We start from the raw sequence: 14,687 nt of genomic DNA on the forward strand, positions 1-14,687 counted from the left end.
ATCGCTCCCAGGTAGTCCTATTTCCTGCCGCAACCGCCGCACACACTCTCCGAATCGGGGTTGAGGTGCCCACAACCACACCTCCAGTCCGCCTCGTCCCGCACTAGAGCTTTGGCTGGAGTAGCTATCATGATTGCATACTAGGCCCCGGAGTCCGGAAGCTCTGTTCAGTCTGGGTACCTCGTAGGGTTGGTTGGTTGGTTGATGCTGATTTGGTGTCAGTGGTGATTCGTTTCGTGGGCTGGTCGCTTGTCCCAAGATCTTCCGGGATCTTACCTGGAGGTCTGAACTGTACAGCTACGCTACGTGGTCGTCTCTGTGTAGAAGACCGAGCTTGATCGTTGCCGGGCCTCGAGGTTCGTTATATGTTGGGATGGTTTCTCTCGAGCGTCGTCAGGAGAAACAGTGTTCAAGATATGGCTTAGAGGAAGGGAATGTGTCGATCACCAGGTGTTCCACGGCCATGAACCGGAGGGCGGGCGGGCACTGCCCCCATCTTATGTCAAACTGCGCAGTCGAGCCAGACCCCGGGAGACGTGAAGAAACCATTACATATCCACCCTCTCTGTGCAGGTTTCCCATGGGCAAAAAAGGCTCGCCTCAGATTCGCCAACTTTTTGCCTTTGTACACATGCCATATGACGTACTCGCTTGTCAAAGATAAACGAACCCAATCATTGATCATGACAACGTGCTAATTTGCAACCCCCCCGGAATTGGGTGCAGCCAGTCGGTTTTACCTACAGTGAGTGTTTTACTGAGCCGAGCGGGGGGTTGTTCTTCCCCCGGGCCTGTCAAATGTACGTCTCATGCTACACAGCGTTGCGTACGTATTATATTTGGTACCAATTATTGGTCCTTTTTTTGTGTGTCTTTCGAGATTTCCGCTGTTTTCTGCTTGCTCATCAGGAGCGCATGTGGGGGGTGTGCCCAAGTGGGTACCCACCCAGCCCTCTTTTCTATCTTTAGGCAGAAGTCTTGTCTCGACTTGCCTGTGTTTATTCGAGACACTAGGCCGTCCTCCCAACAGCCAGTAGCGATGCGCTCATGGTCCTCAGTTTGGTGCTAGAGCCAGGAGAGGGGCCGCTAGGGAACCCACATAATGAACCCTCTGCCCTGCCGCTCTTGCGCGGAATTTGTTTGGTCTTAATAATAATGGTGGTGGGCAAATTTTATCGTGTCCGTATTTGGTGATGCTCGGGAGACATCAAAATGTAAGCAGGCTGGCTGGGCGCACTGGGGCGCCTGGCACGAGATTTCCCCGAACGGCCCAGGCGGCCCCGGCACCCCAGCCCTGGGAGGGCCTGGCCGGCAACAGACCGTTGGGACTGGCTCCGCTTGGGTTTCGTTCGCGAACTTTTTTTTTTCTCTTCACGTGGCTCCCCACGCTCCCTCCATGCAATGTTGTGCGACGATCACCTCGCGGTGGAGCTCTCCCTCGGCTTGCGAATCGCCCTCGGGTTATCCGTTTTGTTTCACACTATTGCGCCGTCTCTCGATTCTGTGGGCACATATTTCCCGTCACCGCGATCGCTCGGCTCTTTCTTGCCAGCGGCTTTCGTCATCGTTCGATGATCTCGACTCCAGGGTCCATGGACCCGTTCAACTACATATTTAAGATTAACACTAGGTTATTCCTACGTGCTGGCAACGTCCAACGGGTTTCTTAGTAGTTCGTGGCACCAACGTCTAGCACCAGGCGGAATCTGGCTGAGTAGCATCTGAGTGATAGCTTGGCGTGAAACTCGCAGGGATTCCAACATCGGTTCATGACGTGCTAACCAGCATACCCTTCCATGAGAATAAACTTTACTAGGATATTGTCCTCGAGAATAAATCCTACGGAAACACCTGCCTTAACTTACAGGATGAGTTGTAATTTATTCTGGGATGAACGTCTGGACCTAAGTGGACCCTTCTTTGCCCCCTTCTGCATGCTCCCAGGCATTTTCTCAAGGTCGCCAGACCCCTGCGAGCTGAATCTATATGAAGCGGCTTAAAAGATCAGCCTTCTGGGCACTTATCGGCGAAACAGGGCTGAATGATTCACATGCTTATCTTCCCGTCCGCCCACTCGCCTCACATTCTCGAGTGGCATCATCCACTGCCAATATCCACTGCTATTGCCGGTCTCGCGTCTCCATATTTCCACTGATGTATGGAGAATCAAAATCAAACGGTGGCCGTCGGTTTGCCGGTAGGTTCAAGACGCCAAATCGAGGAAACATTGGCGGCAGGTCGATCTTGATATTTTCAGGCTCAGGAGCCTCAGTGAGATTACCTGGTCCCTAGTAATTACCTGATGTCTCACAATTGTCGAATGGGCGGAAGGAGATGTTGGCTATCTGCTGCGACTAGGTACTCCAGAGTATTATTGACCACCCGCCCGAACCAAATATCCTTGAAGGCCGGCACGGCATACCACGACGGCCCCGCATTTGGAAATTGTCACTACAAAAGTCTGAGTCAAGAGGAGCACATTGAAACAATAGAGGATATACCTGGAGAATAAGAGGTGGCTTTGGCGTAAGCAGAGTCTCCCAGTACTGGCCTTACTGCGCCTCTTGCCTCGGTCTCGACGTTACATGGCAAGGTTCAAACCTCTTCGGATCTGAAGTTACGGACACTTTCAAAACTAAGAGTCTCAATGCAATTGACATAAGGAACATGGACCCAAAAAAAACCCCTTCTGCAATTTTCAACGCCTTGTAAGGTGGCTTTCTTTCGGTGGGAGAGACAGGACTCCTTTGTTCCAAACCTGACTTTTTCACAACGATCAACCAGTGCTCGAGGATGTCTAGGTAGTTTCAAGCTTGAGGATTGACCAAGGAAAATAGGTTACTTCCAAAGAGCTTCATGGACGGCACCCTTGCTCACAAGTTATTCAAGCCCCATTCAGCGCCCAGTGGTATCGTCGGCTGGCGACTCTAGGATCGTCGGGAAAGTACCGAATACGCAGGGAGGCTCGGTAGTGCTATCGTCTAACAGTCTCTCTGTACTAAAAATAGCCCGCGACCAAAATTTGTGCCTGTGTTTATTCTTGGTGTCGAAGGTATATTCAGAGAATGCTATTGACTTCTGAGTCAGTCAACTCGAGTGAATGTTACTATTCAGCTGGGAGCCCCTCTAGGCATCCATTTTCTGAGATTGTTTGATGCGCGTGCCGTGTCATTGAGATGGGGGTGGGGGAGCGCTTGCATGAAATACGAGGCAGCACTCAGGACGAGTAGACAAATACGAGAACGTTGTGCCAGAGAATTCTCACTTATCCTGATGGAGAGCCCAAAGACTCAAGATATCGTAGCAGTCCCCGTTATTTTCAAGAGGAAAAGAAGTCGTGCGATGCACGTTCTATTACATGAAGAATCGTCCTACGCCTACTAATGAAAGTCAAATAGAGGCATTTATTCCTTTTCATTTTCTTTGTCGTGCTTGTTGAGTTCTTTACCCAGCCCCGGTCGTTAGGGGGAATATAGAATGGAGTGGTGCATGCTGTCATTGTGTCGCATCAATTTAGCAGGAAAGACACTGTAGCAGAGGACAAGCACTCCGCATATCCCTTTGATTGATTCAAATCTGCCGCAACGGATAGAGGTCTAGTTGATTGCCAGTCCCAGTAAAATTTGCAGATATAATACCACTATCTGCATGCCTCGATAAAATCCTCTAACGGACGAATCTAACATATCAAAAACCAAGAAACACCTAGACCGTGTATCTGAAGAAGGTTGCATTGTCCCCGAGTTCTCTCTCAGCATATCGCTCCGCCTCAGTGTATTCGCTCGGTGGCTTGTGCATCCTGTCGCGCCTCGCATTCTCCTTTCGGAGATAGATGGTCATGAAGATGCTCAGGGTTGTGGCCATGGCCTGGAAGCCGAGCAAGGTGCCGTGACCGGGGCGATAGGTGGGCCTGTCCTTGGCTAAATAGATGTATGCCGCGATCAGGCCACCCAGGTTTCCAAAGCCCACATGCATGGCAATTCCGACGCCGCGCTTGAGAGATCCTCCTATGTTGTTACCGTTCCAGGCCACGCCTTGTGGGACATTAGGGTAAATTCCGGTCGCGAGAAAGAAGCAGCCAGCGTATTTGACCCCGCTGGTATTCGAGGCAAGAAGCATGATGAGGCCAATCATGCTGTGAGGCGTAAGTTAGTATCATCGAAAGTAGCTATTCAGAGTGAGGCAAGGTTCGTTGCTTACGCTATGATCATGAATCCAATCATGAAAATGCCTCGTGTCTTCAATCTGTCCGCAAGGTAGCCGGCACCGATACAGAAGAAGCATGCCACGAAGTAAGGGGGCACAGTCAGGAGCTGTGCGGTTGTGTTTCGGTAGCCAAGATCGGCAACGATTGTCGGCAGGAAGAGAGCATATGAGTACAGCGGTGTGTACACTCCGATGGTAATAAACATATGTACCCAGATCTTCCAGTCCTTGAGGGCAGCCCAGAAGTATTTCATGTCGAACTCATCCGCGAGTGAGGATCGGTCGCGCTTGAGACGCGCTGTGACCTCTTTGCGCTCCGGTGGACTGAGGAAGGGCGCGGTTGATGGGTAGTCGTACATAAACTTGAAAGCGGAAATAGCTGCAACGAAGGGTTACTTGGGCGGGCTCAACAAAACAATGGAGTCACCTGGGCCTCCGAGGCTTCAGGAGTAGGATCACTGAGACTTACCCACGAAGAAGGTCAGTATGCCCTCGAGGATAAAAATCCACTGCCACCCAGACAATCCTCCAACTCCTCTCATTTCCATGATACCGCGCGCCAGCAGACCTCCGAAAGCACCAGCTGCTGTGGCAGCAGAGAAAAAGATGGCCATTCTAAGACCACACTCATGGCGAGCATACCACATTGTGATGCTAGAATGAAGTCAGCTGACAGAATTGGATACGAAAACGCGTAAGTCGCACTCACTAGTAGGTAATACCAGGGAAGAGACCACCTTCAGCAAGACCCAATGCCGCTCTCGCAGCCATGAGCCCAGGATAGTTCTGAACGATTCCCATGAGTGTTGTACAGATTCCCCAAGCGATCATAATAATAGGAATCCAAATGCTTGGGCGAAACCTCTTCATAGCCATATTGCTAGGCACCTCGGCCGCGACATAGAAGGGAAAGAAGATGCCGAGAGCATTATTGTACTGTAAGCTAGTCTTGGGCATGCCAAGGTCTGCTTCCAGAGTGTCGAGTCTGGCATTGCCAATGTTGGTCCTGTCGAGAAAGGAAAGGAGATAGAGGAGTGCGAGAAAAGGAATTAGGCGGTAGTCAATCTTGCGAATTAGCTTCTTGGTCGTTGACTCATCCCAGCCTGCGCCCTCAACGGATTGGGTATCAGTGTCGCCAACGTCTTCGACAGTCTTTCCCACGGGCTTTTCTTCCATGCTCGTCCCGGAGCTATCAATTCGGGGATTTATGTCCGCCATGACCACAAGTGTATTATCAAAATAATTATATGAGTTGGCAGGACCTTGCCCAACGCCGGAACAGGTATTGGTGTAAAGAAACGTTCGCTGTTACCGGCGCGCGAGCTCAGCTACTGGCAGGTGTCAAAGCTATCAGGCAGTATCAAGAAAAGGCTACGGGGAAAGGCTTTAACTTTATAGCTGCTGGACCTCAATCACACCTTCCGAAATGATATTCCATTTGTGGCCCGCAGTCCGAAGGTAATCTTGGAAGATGATGCACAACGGTCTTGATTGGGCGTACCGACACCGCGAGAAAGCCTTCCATGGGTTGTGCCCCGGGGCCCGAAGGAAAACGCCAATGCATAGCCAAGACGAAGCCACCTGGGGTCTCACTCTAGTTCACTGGTTACTGCTCAGAACCTAGGTGCCCCTTCTGTCCGGGACAGCGACTTAGAATACATCACAAGCCCTAGCCAAGACGCCAAAAAGGTATATTGTTGTTCCTCCATCAGGTCGCTTGTTGGGTCCGTTGGCGTCAGGGCCGCCGGTCGAGACAGTAGGAGAGCGGCCGCTGCCCACGGTCAATGTCTCACACATCGTGATCAATACGGCAAGTGGTGTAACCCTCGAGTATCTTGATAGCAACAGACATACAGCTGCACTGCACTCCCAGCCTTCATTTGGCCCAAGGGGAGAAAGCGCTTATTATTCGTTCGTGTAAAGCTGGCTTGATAAGAGAGAGTTGGTAAGGATTCCGGACCAAGACGGACTATCCCTGGAATCTTCGCCCAACGACCAATATCAGCCGCCTCTGCAAAGCCACCAGCTTGAGCCAAGACTTGGCAATACAAGTGCTCACTCCCCGCATTCTTCACAATATCCCGGAGCTGGTCCAGAACAATGGCGTCGAATGCAAAAGAACTATTGCTGCAACCCCTGCGCCCGAGACGCTGGTACTGGTCACATCGCATGCGAGATCGCTCGTCTATTTAACCACTGGGAGTTGACCCAGACTATCGGGAAAGTCACATCAAACGCGCAGGCATGGCTTAGTCCGAGATGCCTAAGGGCAGGGATCCGAGATGTCGGACTTGCTTGCGTGTTGCGTATTCTGTCCTAAATGGCCTGTGCATTCTGCCTCGACTACCTACCGCGTGGCGTTTCTAGGCACGGGGCGCCCAGCCGGTGGAATGGAGGAAATGACTAGGTTTCATAGGAAGCGAAATGAGACCTGGGAAGGGTGCTAGAAGGAAACTCTGAACGAGGGATTCTCGCCCCTTGTTGGCGCTCGGCGGTTAGACTTGGTGCTCTCTGTGGGGAGCCGGCAGTCTGGTAGGTTTCTGCCCGCCAAGTCCTCCCCCACAGACTTCCCCAGATCTTGGGGGCTACAAGCTCGTGGCAGTGCTCGAGCGATTGATCTCAGACGTCAGTCAAGAGAACCTCGCACTTGGCGCCTGAACCCAGAATGTCCGGACATACGGAATGTTAAGATGGGAGAAGCTCGTGACACGCCTCAGGTTTGTTCATGCCTTGATTTTGGTGTTTACTCAAGACGGCTTCGTGAGCCACCCCTGGTTGCTAGCTCACATCCCAGAACCAGACTTCAAGTGATCACTGTTGGTGGGATTGACCAATGCGTTTCTGGCAAGACTTCGTATAAGCTCTCACAGAGCTCAACTGGCGCCTGCGAGATGGCGCCTGCGAGATGGCGCCTGTAAGATCAACTCTTCGGCTGACCGGGTGTCTCAAAGAAGCTTGGTAGGAACCACGTTGTGTGCGGCGGAATGAAAATGAATTCTTTTTCGCTTATAAGCCGCCTCCGCTCGCTTTGTGTGCTGGCATGAGACGCGCTAGACAAGCGCCGAGAAGGATAACGGTGATATCTTTCAACTGCTGTGCAGAGCTCTGTTTCGTCCTCAAACCTAGGCAAGAATATTTTCGGTTTGGTTCAACGGTTGCTTGAAGCGATTTTGCACCTGCACAACGCTAATCTGTCTTCCAGTGCTTTCACAACAACACCCTCCATCGCCACCCACGAAGTAGCTTCAGATCATTCTCGGTGATTTCCTGGTCGCCTCTTTCGACCTTTGTATGGAGCCGTTTTAGCCTCTTGGACACCGTCTTCGCCACGCGCAGAGACACTTCGTTCTGGAAGACGTATAGCACCGCAAACACGAAGAAAGTAACAGATGCCAAGCCGCCGAAAGTACTTCGGACAGCGCTCAAAATGCGCGTGATGAGTGACTTGCTTTTCCGGAATGCATACTCCGTGCTGTTGGATGACTTGCTGTCATGCTGCGGTCGTTTCCAAATGGCTCTCACTGCCGGTATAAGTACGGCGCTTTGGTAAATGTTAGTTGGTTTTGAATGCTCAGAGCAGCAAGTGAGGACCCTAGCTCACGCCAAACCCCCTAAAAGCCATTTCCGCCATCGATGTCGCTCTGCCGCTTGAATTATATCGGACAGCTCACCTCGCAGCGCGTTCAGGTCGCCAAGGACATTTGCTGACTGTAAGCGGAACTGATCAAGAAAACTAATCCCGTCAATCCGAGATCGTCGCTGCTGGAGATTAATCAACTCTTTCAAGCCGTACTCGACGCTTGAACGAGCAGTCTTTATATTTGCCGGAATCTCTTGGGGAGAGTACACTCGGACGGGCTTGGAGAAAGGTTGTCCGGGACGCCCTGTGTCTGCGACCTTGGTAGGCTGCCAGGTATCAGGCAAGGCGCCGGACATGCTGGGCTTAGGAGGTGGGAATCCCGGTTGGTTGGATGCTGATGTTTCTCCTGGAGGCTGGTTATATCGGATGACTGTCACTGGCGATGCTTCTGTGGCCATGCTGACTATGCTAGGATATACGACAGTGTCAATGCTTGCTGAGATCGTTGTGTTTCGATGCCCTTCGCGCCTCGCTGAGCTCAAGGAAAATACAAGAAAGGTCCAGGGAAAAGATACTTCAATGAAATGCCAACAAAAAGGCTTTCAAGGACTTCCCATGTTGCTGCTGTCTTGTCACCTGGGATGTGCAGTCAAAGGCGGGGAGGGGAGACTCGGGGTGCACAGGCAAAGTATTGGCCCGCAGCGGGGCGCCAAGGGTGTTACGTCACAGTACCTCAAAGGTTTATCGTGCAAGCCGGGGCTGCATACAACCGAGGGAGGCACGCCGTCTGAGATGTCGAACCTCATAAGTTGGCGATGCATACTTGACTCTTACTAAGCATGGAAGTCTGGACTCGGGGGTTTGAGCACTTCAGTTGGGATAGGACTTGTCACGACTTAGTTTTGTCATAACTTGGACTTCAGGGTAGACTCAGCATTGTGACATCTAGTGATCGAGGTCTGATACCGAATATTTTGGTCCGAGTTCCATAGCAAGTTCAGCCCTGGGGTATGGACTTCGTAGGAACCAATCCCGCTCCATAGAGTATCCCTCATTTGGGTGGAGGTCTATGGGCAACAAATGCAATGCATAATATTTTGGAGGGCTCTCCAACTTGATTGATGTCCGTTTAGGTTCTTGGTCGTGTCTTCTGTGTAAGATAATGCGAAAGAGGCCAGAAGACAAGCAATAGTAACTCAATGGTCTTTTTGGCTCAACAAGTACTCGGACATGGAAGTGACATGAACGTACGTCCACGAAGCTCTAAGACAGCGTTGCAACATCTGCACTCGCTCCCTTGCCAGTTGAGACTCCTGGGACAGTCCTGACGCTGTCCCCACGATCGCTGTCGCTTTCCAGTTGAACGAGCTTTGCTTTCCTATTTACCCATGTTAGCCCACGACTTGCGATTCTAGGACGAGGGAATCTTACTCCTTCCGCTTAATGTAAACATCCAGGATGTGTGTTGCGACAATCAGCGCCACTGCGCAGCCGAGGCAGAAAGAGAAGCCTTTAGGGTAATTTGGGGACTCGACAGTAGGGAAGGTCAGTAGCGGTGTCCAAGCCGTCGAAGACTGAGCAATGATAGTGATAAGAACTAATGTAAACGACCGCTGCTCGGGGGAGTCCCGGAGAATGGTATTAACCCAGCCATGTAAAACACTGGACAGTGCATTGGACCAATACATCGTTGCGAAGGCGAACCACTTAGCACCTTCGGGAATATCCCAGATGACGAGCATGATAAGACCGGTGACATTCCAGAGAGAGGAGAACGTGATCGCCCATGCTGGACCCAGAACTAAATCTGAAAGGAAGCAAGCCACGAGATTGTATAAAATACCCAACGCCGGCGCGATGGTGCCCATCTCATTGACTTGGGCTGGGCTGTATCGACCCAAGCTCTTGATCCAGAGGAGGAAGCTGCCGGTGCTTTTATGGATGCCGGCGTTCCAGAAGAGAATATCCACAAGGACAACAGTCCAGAATTGCGGGCTGAGAAAGATCTGCTTGAGGTGACCCAGCTTGAACTTTCCGCGTGTGACGTGTCCACCACGCTCTAGTCGCGCTTTTGCAATCTTGATGTCGTGATCGTTGAGTATCCAGCGGTTTGGTTGTTCGACTGTGCCTGGTAATAGGAAGTAGCCAAGAATCCCGATAGGAATGGTTATCACCGCACAAATGATGTACATCCAACGCCCTGATATGTGTTAATCGTCTGCTATGGATCCTAAAGTGGTGCATTCTGGAACAATCCAAAACAAAATAGACGAGGAACCGTAAAAGGAGAACATTTGTGCTTACAACCCGACATTCCTTGGACTCCCTCCAGACGATGCGAGGCTCCGGCTGCAATAAGACCGGCCGTCAGAGTGCCCAGGTTTAAACCGGTATAGAAGATCCCGCCCCTGCGAGCGATCTCGTGTCCTCGATACCAGGAGCCTGAAAGGTTGATCAGAAACCCGACTTGGTCCATGAGCTGGGGGTAAAACTTACCAAAAACGTAATGCATAGCTGGAAAGAAAGCAGCCTAGAAATATAAGTTACTGATAATGCAACGACAGGATTCGATCATGGGGCAGAACGTACTTCGAAGAATCCAACCAAGAAGCGATAAGCAGCCATTTCTCCAAATGAGTGCGCCCGATATTGTAGAAGGGTGAAAATTCCCCAGAGTACGTCCATGGCGGGGATCGTAAAATACATTGGGATATAAGTGAAGATGAACATAAACGGGACCATGCCGACGACAGCGCCAACAGTGTACATAGTCTGTAGTTCCACTAGCTCATTGCCTTTGAAACCGAGCTCCTCCTTCATACCTCCAACGTAGGCATTGTCTAAAACAGTTAGAGACGGACTGGGCTGGTGGTTATCGGACACATACTCAGGTTTGCCTGGTCTGTAACATATAGTTGGTTAGCTTTTGACACGCCTAGTCGGGAGGCAATGGCGTCGAACCTATGTATTTAACCCAGTACGCGAGTACAGCGTACGGAACTACAATCAGGTCCAACTTTACGATGAACCTGCGCTCTTCAGGGGTATCATCTACGTCACTTGTCAGCAACCTAATCCTTTTCCTGGCATGTCCTAAAGTCGCTCGATACACTCTGGGATAGAGTACCATACACTGAACTGGGGAGTCAACAGCACGGGAAACACTTACCGTCAGAGTACCATTGGATCTTCCACCATTTCTGCCTGGGAACCATGTCTGTTGCCATTGTTGGGCTCCTGTCAATATGACTTGACGGTCAATGTGACAGACTGAATTTAAAAGTTGCAGAACCCGAGCAGTCCAACTGCTTCGATGTCATTATTGCAATTCTTGGACATGAAGGAAGTAATATGGTTCCTTGCAAGTCAAATTGTTCTTGCTCACCGATTGCGTGAGAGCTTGTCGGGCTTGTGCCATAACAGACCACCCTTGAATTGGGCCTGTAATTGTGGGAAGAGTCCCGCTTCTGACATGGAGTACCGCCGGAAGTGGGGGTTCCACCCGAACCCGCCAGTATGGCTCTCCTCTAGGAGCCAAACCTCGTGACTCTTGGCGAGAATGGTGAGCGACCTGCATGGCCCGGTCTGCATGATAATGAGAGATACGAGTGGGGCATGTGGCCGCAAGTTGCGCATTCGGCCTGGGCAAGACTCGGAAAGAGGAAATTGTGTGGAATGACTGTTCGGCAGAGGGATGTGACTCGCAATGCTACTTGTTGGCTAGACATGCTTGATCCTTCAATGCAGACAACAGAAAACAGAACCAACGGCAAACGATAGTCAACTCATAGAATACAAAGAGAACATATGCAATGGAGACAACAAAGAACCAGATGTGTCAGAGGGTCGTGTTCACAAAAGTTATCTATGTTCAGACACCAGGTTATTCAAGTGCAATGCATGAGAACGCTTCTTCCGATAAATTTTACCCTACTGCATTGCTGAGCGTACGAGTGCGATCTTGAAGGCTACAGGGTTATGATGGCGGAGCGGAGCACACTACATGCTCTTTCGCTGCACTCCCGGGGTCCTGGCGAACTACCAGCTTCTATCCCCCCCCCCCCTTTCTTTTTCTACACGGGTGCCGAATTGCGCTCCATATGCTTGTCCGGCGGCTTCATGGTTTTGCGTAGAGGGAAAAAGGAAGCCATGCTTTCGGCGAAGAATATAGAGTTGACATGTTCCTCGTATCAATTGCTTCAACAGGCTCGAGTTCACATGGTTTATCAGCGAGTGTGGACCTATATTCAAACCAGAGACGTGAAACCAGTGGTCAACCTCAATGGGCCAGACACACACAGCTTGCGGATAAAAAGACGTAATTCGACGGTAGAATACCCTTGCTCTGATGGTGAGAACAGATCATGACAAAGAATAATGAGACTGAGACTGCTCGAGACTGCGATCTGGTGTTCTTGAAAACACGGAATAGACCATATTCGCAGAAGGCCAGCGACGAAAGTAACATGCATTCAGGAGGCAGCCCAAGGCAAACTTTGTGTTGATCCCGTCCTCGGGTTTGAATATGTGCTATCTTGGAACAAAATAATATCAAATCTGCTTCCGAGCTTTTCAAGCATTGCCCCAAAACAAGCCCATGGAGTGTCACAAAGGTGAAAGGTAGCTATTCGAAGAGCAAGATATGGTGTGATGATATGTAATAGGATATGAATAGGGTTTAACCCTGAAACATGGGCTGCTGTTACCAAAGTAAACAAAGAGCTCTGTGGGTCGACGCGTGCATAGCGCGATCTCATCACCAGCAGAGTTGACGACCGGCGAAACCTTGCCGCCCTTAAATAGGCTGCCCACGAGACGCAAGGCACAATTCGTGATGCCAGGACCGAGCTCAAGAACATCAAAGCGGAAAGCTCTGAATGCTTTCGGAGATATCAAGTCGAGCGGTCCCATCAAGCAGCAGCGCATAACGCTGGATGCTTTCTTTGCCCCAAAGCAGACAAGGCCTTCTTTTGCTGCGAAAGAAAATATTATAGAAAAGCATTCATCGCCAAAAGGTTCAGCAGAGCAGGAATGGACAGGTGTACGAGACGCCGGGCTCAGCGCCGAGCAAGAGAACGTGCTGCGTATGGTCGTTGACGATGAGAGGAACATTTTCTTTACCGGCTCGGCAGGTTTGTAGCGCGACTCTTTGACCATTGAATGGAGGCTACGTGCATTTACAAGGAAGCTGACAATTCAATTAGGTACTGGCAAATCGTTGCTACTGAGAGCTATCATAGCGGCGCTCAGAAAGAAATTTGCCGAAAAGTCTGAATGTCTGGCTGTCTGCGCCAGTACTGGCATGGCTGCACAGAATATTGGGGGTTTGTGGTCTTGTAGCTTTCGATAGTCGCTCAATTTGGTTCTAAATTTGTCAAAATAGGGACAACCATACATGCCTGGGGTGCCGTCACGCCGGGCATCTTTGACCTTGACAAGCAAATCAGCTTCATCAAGACATGCAGACCTGCTCATCGTCGATGGAAAATGGTCAAGGTTCTCATTATTGACGAAGGTGAGATCAAAACACTTCGTTTAGACCAAACTCTGACCGGGGGTACTAACGCAGCCGGACTCAGTATCCATGGTTGATGGTCAGCTTTTTAACCTCCTGGCCGCGCTTGCAGCAAGGCTACGCAAGAAAACAAACAAACCTTTTGGGGGAATTCAGGTACACCCAATGTTTGAGAATGTGCTTCTGGAATCTGTGCTTACTGACCGCCAAAAGATTGTTGTCACGGGCGACTTCTTTCAGCTCCCACCGGTCACCCGGGGGAACGAAGTGTTCTTCGCATTCCAGAGCGACGCATGGAAGGAGAGCATCGAGCATACCGTGACACTTACGAAAGTATTTCGCCAGAAGGACAACGGTTAGTTGTTTTCAGCAAATAAAAAGAACACCGGTGATGATCGGCTATGAGTGCTTACAACACGCCTTCCTCAAACGGCAGACTTCATTGGTTTGCTCAATGAGCTTCGCCGCGGCGAGATTTCTCCAGCCACGAGGAAAATCTTGACTGGATTGTCCCGACCCCTGACGCACGGCGATGGCCTCTTACCTACCCAGCTGTTCCCCTTGCGTACCGAAGTCGACCGTGCCAACGCATCTCGCTTGATGGCTCTCGGCGGCCCGGTGCACACATATACGGCCAGGGATTCAGGATCTGCGGAACAAGGTAAGAAACAAAAGCTGCTCGAAAACATGATGGCGGTTCGGATGCTTGAGCTCAAGCGAGATGCGCAAGTCATGCTGGTTAAGAACATTAGCGAGACTCTTGTCAACGGAAGCGTGGGTAAGGTGCTCGACTTTTGCCCCTCGCCGGACAAAAAGTCCCAAGGTGATGATGAGCTGCTGCCGCTTGTCGAGTTTAGCACGTTCAAGGGCAAGGAGACCATGCTTGTGTCTCGTGATGAATTCCGAGCCGAGGACAGCGAAGGCAAATTGCTCGCAAGACGTGTCCAGGTATGGTCTCGTCTTGCACCGGTCGACTCGCCGTCGCAACTTTGCTGACTTGAAGTTTCTGTCGTATGTCCAGATTCCGCTCGTCTTGGCCTGGGCCGTGTCAATTCACAAGGCTCAAGGCCAGACCATCCAGCGCGTCAAGGTGGATCTGAGCAAGGTGTTTGAGAAAGGTATGGGGAAACACCGCTCGCTGATCTCCGAACGTTCAACCTGAAGCTGAAGTCTTAATACACCCTCTAGGACAGAGTTATGTGGCTTTGTCTCGTGCGTCGAGCATGGAAGGGCTTCAAGTCATCGGGTTTGATGCTAGGAAAGTGAACGCACATCCTCGGGTTGTGGAATGGAGCAAAAGCTTAGAGTCAACATCTTGAGCCGAACCTTGGCTGCTCTTGGAGTTGAAAAAAGAGAGCAGATCAGAGACAAAGGCCGGGACGTAGA

The 14,687-nt window shown here is 50.8% G+C and overlaps 4 protein-coding genes across 4 annotated transcripts; 1 reads left to right on the plus strand and 3 right to left on the minus strand.

Annotated features, from left to right (window-relative positions):
- Positions 1-3,705: 3,705 nt before the first annotated feature.
- On the minus strand, positions 3,706-5,424 carry J7T55_013057 (high-affinity nicotinic acid transporter; the record flags this gene model as incomplete). Its single annotated transcript, XM_053141707.1, has 4 exons — positions 3,706-4,135; positions 4,201-4,585; positions 4,676-4,860; positions 4,916-5,424. The coding sequence occupies 4 exons, from the start codon at positions 5,422-5,424 to the stop codon at positions 3,706-3,708; spliced, it is 1,509 nt and encodes a 502-aa protein (XP_052995403.1).
- A 1,989-nt stretch (positions 5,425-7,413) lies between these two features.
- On the minus strand, positions 7,414-8,244 carry J7T55_013058 (uncharacterized protein; the record flags this gene model as incomplete). The annotated part of the gene is made up of 2 exons (XM_053141710.1): positions 7,414-7,747; positions 7,871-8,244. 2 exons carry the CDS (start codon positions 8,242-8,244, stop codon positions 7,414-7,416), a joined length of 708 nt encoding a protein of 235 aa, XP_052995404.1.
- Positions 8,245-9,049: 805 nt separating this feature from the next.
- Positions 9,050-11,422, minus strand: J7T55_013059 (major facilitator superfamily transporter; the record flags this gene model as incomplete). The annotated part of the gene is made up of 8 exons (XM_053141711.1): positions 9,050-9,164; positions 9,218-9,986; positions 10,091-10,265; positions 10,376-10,626; positions 10,674-10,688; positions 10,748-10,837; positions 10,956-11,023; positions 11,172-11,422. 8 exons carry the CDS (start codon positions 11,420-11,422, stop codon positions 9,050-9,052), a joined length of 1,734 nt encoding a protein of 577 aa, XP_052995405.1.
- Positions 11,423-12,620: 1,198 nt separating this feature from the next.
- J7T55_013060 (DNA repair and recombination protein pif1) lies at positions 12,621-14,463 on the plus strand (the record flags this gene model as incomplete). Its single annotated transcript, XM_053141712.1, has 7 exons — positions 12,621-12,918; positions 12,991-13,110; positions 13,170-13,301; positions 13,366-13,457; positions 13,515-13,656; positions 13,738-14,249; positions 14,323-14,463. The coding sequence occupies 7 exons, from the start codon at positions 12,621-12,623 to the stop codon at positions 14,461-14,463; spliced, it is 1,437 nt and encodes a 478-aa protein (XP_052995406.1).
- Positions 14,464-14,687: the final 224 nt, after the last annotated feature.

The sequence above is a fragment of the Diaporthe amygdali genome (genome assembly GCF_026229845.1).
Source record: "Diaporthe amygdali strain CAA958 chromosome Unknown NODE_9_length_1275696_cov_64_842800, whole genome shotgun sequence".
Classification (NCBI taxonomy): domain Eukaryota; kingdom Fungi; phylum Ascomycota; class Sordariomycetes; order Diaporthales; family Diaporthaceae; genus Diaporthe; species Diaporthe amygdali.